Source organism: Ceratosolen solmsi, unplaced genomic scaffold (assembly GCF_000503995.2).
Source record: "Ceratosolen solmsi marchali unplaced genomic scaffold, CerSol_1.0 scaffold43, whole genome shotgun sequence".
Lineage (NCBI taxonomy): Eukaryota > Metazoa > Arthropoda > Insecta > Hymenoptera > Agaonidae > Ceratosolen > Ceratosolen solmsi.
This window is the reverse complement of record NW_011948431.1, coordinates 4,492,892-4,509,553: the sequence shown is the minus strand read 5'-3', so window position 1 is coordinate 4,509,553 and position 16,662 is coordinate 4,492,892. Positions and strand designations below refer to the sequence as shown.

Below are 16,662 nucleotides of genomic sequence, written 5' to 3'. Positions count from 1 at the left end.
TTAAATTTAGGACAATCAAATCATCTACCACTTTCATATTGCTTTAGCATAGTGCAGTATTTGGCAACTGGCTACAATTTGCATTTATAAATCAACAATTATAAATTAAAATTCATATTTAATTACGAGTTCATTTTCAATGTACACCATCATTTATGTCAATTGAATGCTTAAATTAGATATTAATATTTTTAATATTTATAAACACGTACTATTGCACTTTTAATATTTCAATGTTCAAACAATATTAATGACTTTAACAACCTATTTATTTTCTGTGAATTATGTCAAAATTTGATGTGCATCATGATAATGTAATTCTTATCTATATCAAAATAAGTAAATTTTAAAAATTAAGAATTATTAATTACTAAATATACAAAAGCTGCATGTTTGTTTTTTATTAAATTAAATAAAAAAGAAATTGTTTTTTTATTATGTACGAGTAATTCCAGTAAAACATTATAATTCAAATAATTGTTGATAAAGTAATTATATAATAATCTTTTATTCAAGGGAAAACTGTATAAATTTATTGTAAGCTAAATTTCAAGAGAGATATGTTACATAATGTATATAAATAAGTATGGCAACAATACAGAGAGTCTAATAATTTTTGAAAATATTTTGTAAATTATTTTCAGATGGCTTCCAGTGCACTAGAAGAAAAAATTATTAAGATTAAATTACAAAATGAAGAGATAAGGCGGAGACATGAGGTAAGGCGTTTCTTAGATTTAAGTGAAAGGACAAGTAGAAAAAAATATTTATAGGATAGTTATTGATTTATCCTTGGTATTATATAGGAGGTCGAAGCTGATAAGAAAAATGCAGCAAAACTAAATGCTTTAGTAAAAATGGTACCATCGGATGATTGGCCAGAGAGGAAGGAGCCACCAGAGTTTTCTGCTCCACCTAAAATAACACAGAAACAAAAAGCTTTAAATAAGGAACATAATGATAGACCTCCGCAACATTATTCAGGAATTCAAGATAGACTTGGCAAAAAAGATCACAAATTTGCTCAGGTATAAATTTGCAGCCAAAGAAAATTTGTAATGAGTATATTTATACCTAAATAACGTATAAAATTTTCTCTAATCAGGGAGATGGACCGCCACCTGATCCAAAATATAATTTCTTAGCGGATTCAGAAAGGGAAATACGTATTACGGATAATAGTAGGGTAGATGAAAGTAAGAACAGATCTAGAAACAAGGCCTCTCGTGGATCCAAAAAACGAGGAGGTGATAGCGGAGGAGGATCTAGAGATGCATATTTCAAAGTAAGCATTGCACTCGCAGAGCATCCTGTAGCTTTCAAAGTTTTCTTTTTTTTTATAAACCGCTATTTGTAATGTTAATTTCATATTTGAATAGGATAATCGTGGCCCACATGCGTTTTACAGTAGAGAAGAAGCTCTACCGGAATACGAAGCATGGAGAGCTGAACGAAATAGAATCGATGAGGCACGTATTAGTCGACAGAAAACCGCCGAAGGCAATTGGCGCAGAGAATGGGATAGCAATAAAGTATAATTATAAAAATATGTATCTTTTGATTATTTTGATATTGTACAAATAATATATCTGACTAAAATCTTTACAGACAAATGTTGAAAAAGATCCTTTAAGAAAAGGAGATTCTAATAGAAAAGAATCAAATAATTATGACAGGAGAAATAATCATTATGACAGTAAGTTTAAATTAAGATAACCCACTTATCGTATAACCGGTATTATTAATATTTTTACCATGCGACATTAGCTCATCATGTTTAAAATATTTAACAATATTGTTTCACGTTTATTGATAAAAGAATTTTTTATTGTGTTTTATATAATCAATTTTGACATTAATACAAATCATTATCAACAATTGTTAGCTTTGAAAATTTGAAATAAATAAATTAATTTTAGAATGAAAATTATATATTTTAAGTTTAGTTCCATTAAGAAATATTCTCCTATAAGTTGCAAGTATACAAAGTAGATTTTTAATAAACATTAAATAAAAAAAGAAAAAGAAAAAAAGTTCGTTTTTTTTTTAAAACTTTTATCGATTATAAAATTATTTTCCCTCAACCTTTTTGTAAATCCTAATAAGAATGAATTTTTCATTATAAAATTTTTTTACGAAAAAGGTGATTATTCTAATCGTGGTCATGGCGGAAGTAGAACGTATCACGGTTCTCAAAAAAATCACAATCAAGATTATCGACGTTCACATCATGAACAAATTCACGAATATAAGAGACAATTAGATAATAAGCCGCCTTTGTCACCAAATGATGATAGAACAGTCACTGCTACTGATAAAAGTATTAAAGTAACATTGAATCATGGAAATCAAACCAAAGGTCCAGTAATGAGTGTAAAAGGTTGTAAATTTAAGAATTAAAATACTAAATTTATTAAATTTTATTTAATAGACAAAAATTAGAGGTTGTATTATTTTTATGGTAGCAATAAATTATTGAAATTTGAGAGTAATATTTTTCTATTACTTACTCTGTACATTTTGCTTTATATTTATTAAAATATGAAATCAGTATTTCCAAAATGTTTAAATTTTATTGTCGAATCGGTATTAAATTAGTAAATTATCAATTAAATAATGAGTAAAGATACACCGTTCATCGAATAACAAATTTTTTGTAAATACAATAATATTTTACGTAATCAAATCGAATGTAATAAATTAATATAATAAATCAATTTTTATTATATAAATATTTCGTATGAATACCGTATTTATAATACGTAAATACGCCACGTTTACGTCACTAAGCATATTCAGCCCGATTAATTGATAATGAGAATTAAATTTAACAAAATTAATATTGTTTTAGTGAATTCACCAAGTATTGCTGGTACTGGAAGAGTTGGTCCGCGACAGAAGAGTCGAGTTACTTACAGCAGTCAGTCGGATGCTGATGTGACTGTTCATGAATTAAATAATTTTTCTAGACAGAAGTCTTTTGACGAAAAGACGGCTGGAGCGTACTTCAATAGCGGACAAAAGTCAACGCCAAAAAGCCCTTTCTCTCAAAGAAAGAAAGATAGTAACTCTAAATCCGCTTACAATCAGAGGAAAGAATTTAAAAATGACGAATCATCAACTCGAACTAAAATTGCAATAAAAACAACTTACTCTCAGAGGAATGAATCTAAAGATCAAAGACAATTAAACAATTTATCATCCAAAGTACAACGAATTCAAAAGCGAAGTCAAAAACAATGTGTAATAAATAAAGAAGAGAGTCTATCTATTTCCGACGAAGCAATACCTTGTGAATATAATCCTGATAAGTCTTTTAGTGCTCGTGAAGATGTAAACAAAGAAAAACTTGATACTGAATATGAAAATTTTGAAAAAATTTCAGGTGAAACTAATGAAATAGATGAAAAATTTTCAGAAAATTTTAAAACTTATAGCAATTCCGATTCTAACGATAAATTAATCAATCAAAATGACCACGATAATTACACTGAAAATACTAATCATCAAAATAGCGATAATATTACAGTCGATGAAATAAATAAAAATAATGAACATATCGAAATAAATGAAAATATAAAAAATATAAAAAATGAAGAAATCAATATAAACATGGACTTGATAGAAATAAATGAAAATATCACAGACTTAAAAAATAATGACTATACAGAGGAAAAATTGGATAATATGGATAAAGGCTATGAAACTTTTGAGAATGACAAATTTGAAAATAACATTGAGAGCTCAAATATTTTACAAGATGTAAAAGAACAGAAAAATAATGATTATTCACTTGCCGATTCGGATATAATTGTTGGCTTAACAGAGCAAAAGAACAATTTACCTATGCTCACCCAAGAATACGTGACTCAAGAAGATATTTCGCATGAAAAACAAATTCCATCCATTGAAACTATTAAAGAAAAGGAATTGATAAAAAATTGTGAAAATAATGAAACAGGAGCCTTGGAATTAGAACAGAAGAATGTTGAGTTGAAAAAATTAAATGACAACTTTCAATCAATTAATATTGATTTGGAAGCTGCTTATGTAACTAACTGCCCAACGGAGCAATTAATAGATAATATTACAAATGATTTTGATGAGTCACGAGGGAAAAAAATATCCCAACTATTTAGCTTACAAAATAAACTTGATAATGATAGTAGTTTTATAGATAATAATATAACAAACGAGTCAATTGAATGTGATAAAATTAAAGCCATTGAGATGGTTAGTTTCCAAAAAAACTCTACTAACGATAGTGGTTTTATAGATGATTTTGATAAACTTCAAAATAATTTTGATGCTTCCATCATCGAATCTAATGATGAAAATACTGTTGCTGCAAACAATCCTGAGAAATTCGTGATATCTGATACAATGGAATTAACCAAAGAAGTATGTAATAAATATGTAGATATCTGTGATATACATAGTGTCGCATCCAATGAACTCACTCAAGTAATCAAAGATCATCTAGGAAGTATTGAAAGTAACATTGACGAGCAGGTCATAAAAATGATATCGGAAAGCCATACCAAAGACAATAAGATTTGTATTGTTGACGACATTGACAAAAGCTTAGGACCGACAAATTTCATAAACCTTAAACTAGAACGTCAAAATGAATTAGCAGAAGAACGTTTTAATAAACCAGAGCCAGAGCGAGTTGTTACTGAGGCTGCCGCAATACTTGATATTGTAAAATCCACGAGCGTTGCTTCTGACGAATCGACAAACAAATTATCTGATAAGTCGGAGGTAGCCTAGTTGTATTCAAATTGCTTCAAAAGCAAAGATACATTCTTATGTTATTCTACTTTAAAGACTTAAATATTTGAAGGTTTGAAATACTAATGGCACTTTCAATACATGAAAAATCTATTTTTAAGTATAGAAATAAGCTAATAAAGACTAAAATATTGAAATTTATGCAGCAATTTAATAGAAAAGAAAAAAAAAAGTAACTATTATAAATGATGATATTAATAGGAGCTGTATTTTTAACAACGTAGCTAATAGTATTTAATAATAAGTAGATAAAAATAGATTTTTCGTGAGTTAAGAAAGCAATCTAATAAGGGTTTAGATTCTGAAAGAATCTAATTTGTAAGGATACAGTAATTATTTATTATTACTAATAAAATTTATAAGCGCCTAAGATATTGAAGATTCATCAGTATTTTCAAATTCTTATGCATGGACGCTTTGTAGTTTTTAAAAGCCATGTTTTTAAGAAAAATCGCGCAAAATTAATTGAAATACATATTATACACTACCTAATAAGTGTTCGCTAAACAGTGATAATCTAGCCAGATAGAAGATTGTGATAAAGACAAAACGAAATGATGATTGAATTTCAGAAATTTGCATTAACTAAAATGAAGTGAATGAAAAAGGATTCTTTTCCTATTATAAGATAAACTGATAAGGCTGGCTTATCTATGTTTGGTGCGAAACAGCCATATGTCTATTTTCTTAATCAATTAAGATTTAATCTGCATCAGACATTTTTACATGGATATTAGCGTGTTGTGAGTTACATATAATATGAAATAATCATTTTTCTTATTTATTTCTTTGCTTTGAGCAAATTTTTGACTGAGAAAATTTATAATTTTCAAGCTGCATATGAGTTAAAATTTTATTCCTTATTATGATATTATTGTTCTATTATGTAAGTTATTCGATACGTTAGATAAAAGCAGTTATATATTTATTTCAAAATTTAATTATAGTATACATATATATATGTGTATATATATATATATATATATATATATATATATATATATTATGAAATTGCAACGGTTTTAAGTACGTTAAATAATTTATATAAAATTATATAAGCTTTACCTTTACTTTACGTGATATACCTACAATTATTATAAAAATTTCATTATACTAGCTCACTTAAATTTTAGTATTATACGTATTTATTTGTAAAATACAAGAGATGGTCCTTAAATTATTTTAACAACAACAACAACAATCGAGTATTTCCCCGGTTAATATACCTTACTCAACTTCGCTCAATACCTATTAGACGATTAAATAACAAATACATTTCGTAACCCACATAACGAAATAAATCTTTATTAACTACTCACTCACTGTATGTTGTTCAATCCCATCAGTGAATATGCAGTGTAGTCTTTGATATACATTAGTCGATAGTGCACAAACTCATATTTCCTGATTCGGGTAATTGTTAGTCTCATTGAATGATAAAAAGATATAAGCAATTGTAGAATATAGATTACCGAGTTTCTAAAAAAGTGTTGTTAAGTGCTATAAACTTAGTGCCATTCGTTGAATTTATACGTGCACATAAGCGATCTTGGGGTAAAAAGTGAGAGAGAAAAAAAACTATTTAATTTAAATAGCGACATAATCCCCCAACCCCATGAAAAAATAAGTAATTATTCAGTGATTGATTAATTCTTTAATAAACTCGATCGTGCTTTCTTCTTTTTTACCTTTTTTTTTTCAATGCCCAAATGTTACGAGTTTGCAATAATTCCATCGTATTAGCCGAGTATTCATTGCAAAAAAACAAAAAAAAAACAAAAAAAAAAGTAAATAAATAAAAAAAATAAATAAAAAATAAATAGAAAACATACTATTTTCATTTCTCTGGAATAAAGCAATCATATATACACATATGCAAACACGCAACATACAAACACACGCGCGCGCATATACCCACACACACATATATATATATATATATGCATATAAACTTATATCCTAAATAGAGCAGTTGAAAATATGTTTATAATGCTCGGTCTCTTGGTAAAGTTCTTTTCGCTATTTGTTTTTGTTTTACAAGCCGCAATATACAGGCATCAAGAGCGCTATTATATTTTGGGTGGACGGCAGAATAATATTTTTATATATTCGTTAAACTATGCGCTTAGAATTAATGCACACAGCGATATAAAATAAAGATGAAAAAAATATTTACGAGCGAATCATCGATACATATATATATATATATATATGTATACATTTTTTTTTTCTTCTTTTGTCATATTGAGATATATAATGTTAAGAATTTTTTCGTCAAGGACATACGTACAGTCTAGAAGATCGTTTATTTTCTTTGTTATTTGAACGACAAATTAATTTTATTATTTCGTTTCTTAATAACATTATATTGTTACAGGTTACAATATTAATTAATGTTCGTATTTTCTAAAATTTATAATTTTTATTTATTTCGTATTATCATAAACTTTCTCCCAATTAAGTGCATGCGTTTTATATTTTATTATTTATCTAATGATTTATCTGTTATATATATATATATATATGTGTGTGTGTGTGTGTGTGTGTGTGTGTGTGTGTGTGTTTTACAAATACCAATTATATTATTTTTAAGTCTTGTTGAATATATAATTTCTTTTCCCTTCAAATTAACTGTATAATTTTATTATTATACTTTTAATTTTTCTTTAATTTATGATTCTAAATAATAAATAATAATAACTATTATGTATCAATACATATACTTACCACACTCAGTTTTTTTTCTTTTTTTTCATCGCTGGGCTATACAAAAATTGTTATTTAATTTATTTTAGGTTTTTCAATTATTTCAAATATTTTATTTTCGAATAAAGCATATATCACTTTTTATTTAGCAGTAATGAAAACTATATGTTTTTTCATTACTTAAAAGCAAATAAAATTATGTTAATGGAATAACAAAGGTAGATTGTAATACCATCGAGTATATTTCCTATAGTACGTGTTTTAAACAAATCACGATTTGATTTACTATAAAAAGTTCGTTAATTACTTCTCTATGCGATAATATAACAAGCGGCGTAAATAAAATTATAAAAGATACCTTTTCGTAGGAAGGAGTTTTTTCATTATGTTAATATAACTAACGCCTGACGTCATCGATTTATGCGTTAACCAATTAATTAATCGTAAATTTAAATAATTGAAAATTCATATGGATTTTTCATCATCGTTGAAAATATTCAACTAAAAAAATGCTGTTATTCTTAGTTCTAATTTACTCGATAACAATAAAAAAAAAAAAAAAATAAAAAAAAAAATAAAAAAAAAAATAATAATAATATTAATATTGAATAATAATAAAACAAGAAATAAGCATAGATTTATTACTATTATTCTTTTACTTACTGGCAATTGTAACGATTATTGTAACGATATATGTTTTCACTGAATTAACTCATTAATAAGAATAAATTTACGCAAGGTTCGAATAATCTTTATTATACTTTGAACAGTTAAACTTATTTATTGAGAGAGAGAGAGAGAGAGAGAGAGAGAGAGAGAAATGAACACCTTAAAAAATTGTTATTGTTTAGCCCACGACATTGCTGTACAAGTACATTTTTTACTTGGATCATCGAATACAAATGGTGTCGTATAGTTAAAAGTGTCCATTGTACGTGTTATAAGCCGCCAAAGTTCGTCATTTTTAAGATTGTTCTAATAAGAGAAAATAAAATACAACAGGAAAATGAATTGTTAATAAAATTGTAATGGCTGTAAATACGTTGTTTTTTATCTCTACCTTAACCGTCTGTCTGTAACATTGAGTGAACTCGTCGTATCTATGCAACGATATACTTAATAAGCATAAGTAAGCCCAGACTTCGGGATCCTCGTCGTCGATTCTATTGGCCTCGATTAGAGCGGCTTCGCATTCTTCGTAATACTCGAGCTACGAAGTTCAGGAAACATTTTTTTTATTAATTCTCGCTTTGTATAATCGGACAGTTTTATCAAGAGCTCGTAATTATTAAATAGTAGACAAAGATTAATTAAGACGAATAATTCTTGATTATAATTTTAAATTCAATAGACACGATAACTCTTATCATCGAAATGATTGTGATGAACGTATTTAATTTTAGATATACGTTAAATATACGATCATCCAATTTCCAATTGCTTTAATACTATCTAAATAAAAACTTATTAAACGCCCGTCGATAAAAATGATAGATACGTAATAGGAAAATTATTAATACTTAATTCTGTTCGAAATTGAGCATTTTTTAAGAAAATTCAACATACTTGCATTTTTTTATGTTAACCCGGTATTTTCGTCATGTATTATTACTATTCAGCACTCGTTAATTATTGAACTCGTAATTTTTATTGAAAAACCATTTACCTTGGTCTCAGCGACACATTGTTGTTTTTTTTTGGTTTTTTTTTTTGTTTTTCTTTTTATTGATTCGATTTTATTCGCTCGTTCAGAATTTAAGCGACTAGTTGAAAGTATAAGCAAATAATACGTTGGCCACAATTTGTAATTGAAATTTATCAATCGAAAGTTAATTGGAGGATAATTTATTAAGCTACTGAAAATCTCATTTAATTTTCAAGCTCTTAATTTTGAAAACATTATGCGCGTATGGATTGTGCACGGCCAATCGAATTTATAACGCGATCCCATCCCCTGTTCTATTATAATAGAACTTTGGAATTATAACGAGACAAATACCCAAGATTTAATTGGCCCTACGCTAACGATTATTTTTGGCAGTAAAAGAAAAATCAAAATTACAATGCATAAATTCATAAAGATATGGTAATTGTAAGTGTATGACAAGGATTTCGTAAGTGCTGTTGACGTAAGTGAAGTAAAGATTGACGGTTTGCGCATCCAAGTCCGACGTGGAGATTCGTAGAATGAGGCTGACGCGCAGAGAGATGACGAGGAATTAGGATGGAACCGTTGCAAGAGGCACGTCAAACATTCTCGTGATTTACAAGACAATGGCATGCAATGTGCGGGACAAGTACCGTGAAAGGATGACAGCGACACTAAAGTGGGAGAATCGCCATTGAAGAGGAATGATGAGATTTTCCAACCAAGTCATTGATCGATTGTTGGGTTCTCTCGAGAGGGACTTTCTCCTTCTTAGAATTGGCGAGATTGCGATATATAATATTGCGCAACATCGTATTTATAATCTTGCCAGGACATTAAGATAATGGTAGTCCCGGATTGACCAGAGAGTGTCGACGCGGTTAATCGGCTCGACGCCTCCTACTCGACGGTTAAGTTGACCACGCGACGAGTCTTTGTTTTAACATTCATAAAATAATCCGAAGTAAGATTAGTGGATGACACAAGGACTTTTCATTTCAATGTTTATTGCTTAACAATATGAGCAATTATACGCGAGCCAATTATTTACACTAAACATTATGTTTATAGATATAACGATTCTCTTAAATAAACGTTTTTTTTTTTTTTTTTTTTTTTTTTTTTTTTTTCATCGGAGCATTGTCAATATACACAATACATAAATTCGTTCAACTTTTCCCCGGTCTAGGTTTGATTAGAGTTACTTATGATAATTACTAATCGCAAATACATTTTCTTATAATTAAATTTATATATATATATATATATATATATAAACTCGTTAAGCCTAATATTCACTAATAGCTTATGTCTTAGTACTATTTTTTTTGTTTTTTTTTGTTTTTTTTTTTTTTTTTGTTTTTCTTTGTTTTTTTAAATCTTTATAATTAAACAGCGTCCCGTAATATATAGATGGCAATTTTAATGCTTACATGATAATTTGATATGCCGAATCCCAGCCAAATTTTGCAAGTTGAGGCCTGTTTGCAGGCGCGTGAAAAGATATTTCTTGCACGCTCGTATTGTCGATTGCTTATGAAGTAAAAACCCATTCTTAGATGCACCAAATGAATATTTTCCGGTCTTTCGTACAGCTTATCGACGATTTCATAGTATTTTATCGTTTCGTTCATGTCTCCAAATTCGTAAAATACATGTCCCAATAAAGCAGCTATGCTGTAATCCTAATATTTTATTCGATACTACGATTGCAAAAATGTCATAAAAAATAATCGAATAAAGATAACATAAAAAGTCAAAATAATGATAAAATAATATTAAAATTCATAAAGCAGTATGCGGAAACATTGGATTGTTAAAAGTGTAATTTTAGCGTATAGAAAAAGAAAAGAGAAATTATTGATATAAATACGAATTCTTAGTGTGATTTAATGTACTACTATATTGTTCTTGTACTCATACGAAATTATCGAATGAAAAAGTAAATATATTTATTTAAACAAATTTTAAACAGAAATATATTTTTAAATAGAATTAAGATAAACGTACGGTGCCAATAATTGTTTCCGCTTGATTTAAATAGTCCAGCGCAATTTCATAGTTGCGATTTAAGTAAGCATTAACGCTAAAAAAATATAAAAATTCAACTGATTTCTGTCTAAGAGATAATTCTTGAGTCAAAGCCAAGCCTGCAAACTGAAAATTCACATACAAATATATTGAGGATAAATAGCGTGTTACATTGTATAGTAATAACAAATTACATTATAAAGGTTTAATTTGAGTAACAGCACTGCTGTCAAAATAAAAATTCTATTTTCACTGCAAAGATTAGTTGACCATGCGATTGGTTCTTTTTCTAAAATCTCCATAGTATCTTTGTCGGGAATTCTATCCTTTAAGCATTTTTCGGCAAGTTGTAAAGTTATATCGATACCTGTTTAAATAATTTCTTTTTATGTTTCTTGCTAATATGATAATAATAAATTTTAATTAATAATTATAATTATTACCTGGATAATATTCAGTTTTTACGTATAATAAATGCAAAATTACCCAACCTTCACTGAATCTTGGATAAAAAAGGGTTACGGCTTTAATGAAAATTTCAGCTTCCGAATAATTTTCATTCATGGCAAGAAGTATGCCGTACATAAGTAATCTACGATACACATTTTTATGATAAACTAATTTAAGTGAAATTTATTTTCAAATTTTTGATTTTACATATACAAATGTAAGCAATAAATTGCAAAATTATCATGAAAATGTAAATAATTTGTCGAGAATAAGAATTTATATTCCACAATAGAAAAGATATGCAAGGAATTCAGTTATTTTTAATTATTTTAAACAATTTTTTTTCTTCTTCTTTTTTTCTTTTTTAAGTTAATAAGCGTCGTAAGCCCTCGATCAATACCAATAATGTCTTATATACTTATTAAATAATTGATAAAGTATTTTTCCCTTCCTTATATATAAATATGTTCTACAGAAATAACTCATAATTTTGCTTTCATTGCTTTAAAGTATTATGACGTTATTTATAATTGATTGACAATATATTTTACGCTATTTTATGACGGCTATTTAATCGAATTGCCTCTCTGCAACATTCGATTGCTTCGTCATTATTCGATATTTTAAGCAAATAGATCCCATATTTCACCCATGAGCTTGCGTTACTTCGATCATTTGAAATAATCTAAGACAGATACAATAATTAATAGAAATAAAAACACAATGTGTTTTATTGATAATATTAACAACCTTTATCAATAGTTTGTTAGCTTTGTCGTAATGTTTATATTCGTATGCTTCTTCGGCACGGATCCAAAGTTCATCAGGATTTTCCGGATCAATGTACTCATCGCCAAAACGAACATCAAGTTTCGTATTCAGTGCAATGTGCATTTGTTCCACCAAATACGAGTAACACGAAACTATAAAATCCTACATCGACACGAAATAAATTTTACATATCAAAGTTTGAAGTGATCTTTTCAGCCTAAACTAAAAATTATTATTATTATTAATATTCTATTTATACAATGATCGAATTTACATATTATGCAATTACGATTGAGGTTGAGTAGTAAAAGAATCGTAAATTACCATTTACGAATTGTGACTTTGAACAAATTGACAATCCGTCATGAAAAATAGCTATTATATGTAAAGATCATGCATAAGTGGTTTTTTAGAAATTTAAATTATATACAGATTTTAGTATAATCGAATGGCGTTGAGCGTAATATGTTTTTTTTAACACAAGATACATAATATTAAAAAATATTTAGATTAATAAATTTATCAAAGCCGCGTTGCGCACTTGGTTTTTTGTTGAAAAGCAATCAGCTGAATTGAGTGGGAACTTTTGGTCTAATAAATTAATAATTTTATTCTTTAAAGTGCTTTGCATAGATAAATATTTTCCAGTCTCGTGTAGATATTGTTTAAAGCGAGTCAAATCGTCCTAAAACATAGCACATAAAAGTTTGAATTATCTATGTAATGAGTGAATGATAAATGTAAAATATTAACAAACTTCAATTTGAAAATAAGGATATGACGAATCACACGATGAATTTAATTTTGGAAATATATTAGGTTGACAATTTGTTTTCCCACAGTTAGAAGATGTGCTCGACGAAGTATTTTTAGAATGAAAATCATTATGATTAGTATAATCCTGAAATTATGTTTTATAAACGAATTCTTTATGAGTAAAAGTAATCATTACGTATATCAAAACGAGATATAATTATATATATATATATATATATATATATATAATACGATTAATTTATAATTTATAATATAAACAAAAGCAAAACGAGAATATCTTTAGTATATATAGGATTTAAAAAATAAATTTTTGTTATATTACGTTGATGCAAAAACTTTAATGGAAAAGAGGAAAATTTGTCTTACAATAATATCATTTATTTGATAACTAATGCCAATTATATTATCTATTAGTCTACTGAAATCATCTATATTGTACTTGAAAAAGGTTAAAATCGGCATTAACAAACGATTGTTTTGTAATATAAATTTTTTTAAATAAAATTTCTTCCTCAAAATATAATATAAACGGTTCTTAAATACGTAAATGTATATTAGAAAATTCTTACTCGATAACTTTCTTCAAGAACGTCAACAAGTTGCTTGATACATTTGATATATTGATCGTGTACCAAATCGGGGGTATACAAATAAATTGGCTTATTTGGTTTTGGCTTATTTTTCAAAATCTCCGTGCTATAATATAATTGGTTTGTAATATCAGCTACCAAAGATATTGTAATCTATTATTGTTGTTGTTCTTATTATTGTTATAATTATACAAACGCTTTCGTGAAATCTTCTAAAATCCGAGCAGGAAAAAGAGTTTTGTATAGCTCGAATTCTACTAGAATATAAACAGGTTTTCCGTTTTCACCATAAACTGAACAATCCGATGTACTTGGTATTTCATCTGATTGCAACTAAACGAGGTGTAGGAAAGATTTCGTTATTACGTTATTTGTGTAAAAAGTAAACAAAATTGAACATGTTGCTATAAGCATTTAATGACTTTTACCTCACAATCTTCTAACGATTTATTGCTAAAAATGCTTATTTCTAGTCCGGTTTTTTCTTTCATCTCAGCCAAACTTTGCATATGTATTTGCGATAAGACGCGTACCTTTTTTTCTATAATAATATTGTCATTATATTATATTAATTGCATTAAATTGTTGTAATGGTAGATTATAAGATTGTATTTACGTCCGGGAAAGATAAGTTGACTAATGTCAGCGTAAAATTGATAAATAACTTCCTCGGTACTCTCTCTTTTCGTTTCAGACGGATCAACGTTCTCTTTAACTATAACTTCAAATGGCCAATACTTGTACCTTAAATAAAGTCGTGCGTTTAAATTTAATACCGACGTTAAATAGAATATTTATTTATCATGTGCGAATGAAATTATTACTTTTTCAGTCGATCCTTTAAACGATCGATATTCTTTTTATCTAAGAAACTTCTGTTCATAACATTCCACTTGATTCTTTTATTTTTTGGTTCAATGATTGTCTAAAAATTTATTATTATGAAATACATCGTTTGAATTTTCTTACTCATGCAATATTTTCAATTTCGTTATAAATAATAATAACAATGTTCCATTATATTAACGATCATTTATAATAAATAAATGCATTGATCATTATAAATGACGAGGTAAATCATTAGGTAGTTTTTTATCCGACTATGTTATATTAAAGAAAATGTATACCATTGTATATATACATTGTATATATACCGTGTATATTATGTATCATTGAAAGTTTCACATTAAAAGTTACTTTTAAGTTGAGTGACTTGAAGTCATTTTTTATATTATTGAAATCGGAATCGATTTTGTATTTGGATAAGCGCGCGCGACTTTGTACGTCCTGTAAAGATCTCCAGCTTTTCATCTTTTCAACATTAGAAATGTTGGTCCACGTGCCATCATCGAAAATAATACAAGACTCCTTTACCTTTAAACATTTAAAACAATGCAAATAAATCATCGTGCCAATCCTCCAACAAGATATCAAAAGTCTTTTCAATTCATACGTTTTTATGCGGATATAATATAGTACCACATTTGTAGTTCATGCTGTTGGTAAAATTATCTGGCAAATTATACATACTTTCAATTGTGATACTCAAAAAATTAAAATCTATATCTTCCAAAATTTTTATTTCGTCTTGCTGCACCGTTATTGATATTCTAGATAAATTTTCCCAAGATACGATATTCTGATCCCAAGTATAGGATGGACTCTGAACTAGAAGTTTCTCACTAAACGTTATTTCTCCTAAAAGTAATTCCATTATATCTTATATATTACCGCAAGAAGTCACATAATTATTTAAATGTGTATAATATATTAAAATACCTAAAATAATCGGTAGCATATCGATATTACACATTCCATAAAGTTTTCGACTACTTTCTAGTTCAGACGTTGATCTTTCATTGGCTGTTTCATTATCTTTAGATTCAATATTTGGTTTTGATGAGCCATTGTCCCCCAAAATTTCAAATATCTTAACTATTGTACGATAATTTTAATATATATATATATATATATAATATTCTTATATAACAATGATTTTCAGTTATTTTGGCTCTTTAAAAAAATTATTCTATTATTCATGACAAATAGTACGTAACTTACTCAAAATAGGCGTTGATACGAGTGGGGCAATGCTGCTCGTATTGTTAGGTATATAAGATAAAGAAATTTTAAAATCTATCGGATAAACCTTAATTAAATTTTTATAACTAGAATTTATTTTAATGGTGTCACTTTCTCCTAATAGTAAATCTTCGTGTTCTATTACAATTTTTATCAGGAAACTCTCATTCCTGATCTGGATAAAAGACAAGCAATAAATGAACTAGCAATGTCGATATTCATCTAATCTTTAATTATATTAGTTTTTGTTAATGTTAAACTTACAATATTTTCAATACTGTCGATCGATATTTCAATTTCATTATGAACATCTTCATCATTATTTGAATAAGATAGAGAATCTTCAGATGCAGACTTAATTGTTTCGACTTGCATGTTATATGACTTGCCTTTAATGCTTGCTGATTAGCATTTATAAGGATGAGTAATTATTTGTCCTATTATTTATTTATCTTCTTAAAAATTATATCCTTCAAAGCGACTAATTGTAATTAAATGGAAAACCTACCGTTATGTTTGAGAAAAGCAATAGTTGTAGGTTAAAAGAGACAAATTTCATTCATTCTTTTCATTCTTTTTTTTTTCTCAATGTTCTATTAACATTCAAATAATTATCATACTAATAAAAACTAATTTGTTTACTAAATTATTCATAAAAATTCAAATTATATATTGAAAATTTTTAATTAATAAAATCAATTAGTAGTTAATCTTAAAAGAATATGTTTATAATTATTTAATTTATCCGTAGTGTAATTTTTTTTTTTTTTTTTTTTTTTTTTTTTTTTTTTTAATACCTAAATGATGTACATT

At 27.3% G+C, this 16,662-nt stretch overlaps 2 protein-coding genes across 2 annotated transcripts; one reads left to right on the top strand and one right to left on the bottom strand.

Annotated features, from left to right (window-relative positions):
- Positions 1 to 284: 284 nt before the first annotated feature.
- On the top strand, positions 285 to 3,366 carry LOC105364263 (uncharacterized; the record flags this gene model as incomplete). Its single annotated transcript, XM_011502149.1, has 8 exons — positions 285 to 314; positions 645 to 719; positions 807 to 1,028; positions 1,106 to 1,285; positions 1,380 to 1,532; positions 1,609 to 1,696; positions 2,144 to 2,380; positions 2,852 to 3,366. Coding segments are annotated over exons 1-8 (1,500 nt in total), but the record flags the coding sequence as incomplete, so codon positions are not given.
- A 4,933-nt stretch (positions 3,367 to 8,299) lies between these two features.
- Positions 8,300 to 16,224, bottom strand: LOC105364262 (tetratricopeptide repeat protein 18). The gene is made up of 19 exons (XM_011502148.1): positions 16,114 to 16,224; positions 15,829 to 16,024; positions 15,547 to 15,702; positions 15,221 to 15,465; positions 14,965 to 15,141; positions 14,592 to 14,692; positions 14,384 to 14,511; positions 14,196 to 14,308; positions 13,964 to 14,100; positions 13,747 to 13,873; positions 12,942 to 13,085; positions 12,380 to 12,562; positions 12,181 to 12,314; positions 11,623 to 11,771; positions 11,374 to 11,546; positions 11,159 to 11,305; positions 10,582 to 10,833; positions 8,561 to 8,710; positions 8,300 to 8,475 (listed from the first exon to the last, which is right to left on the bottom strand). The coding sequence occupies exons 1-19, from the start codon at positions 16,222 to 16,224 to the stop codon at positions 8,341 to 8,343; spliced, it is 2,958 nt and encodes a 985-aa protein (XP_011500450.1). The 3' UTR covers positions 8,300 to 8,340.
- Positions 16,225 to 16,662: the final 438 nt, after the last annotated feature.

Excerpts from the sequence above, each read along its gene's own strand:
- LOC105364262 (XM_011502148.1), bottom strand. The coding sequence starts at position 16,224 with ATGCAAGTCGAAACAATTAAGTCTGCATCTGAAGATTCTCTATCTTAT. Across the intron at positions 8,711-10,581 it reads TCGGCATATCAAATTATCAT|CTCGAGTATTACGAAGAATG; the intron begins GTAAGCATTAAA and ends TGAACTTCGTAG. Across the intron at positions 8,476-8,560 it reads GTTACAGACAGACGGTTAAG|AACAATCTTAAAAATGACGA; the intron begins GTAGAGATAAAA and ends TTCTCTTATTAG.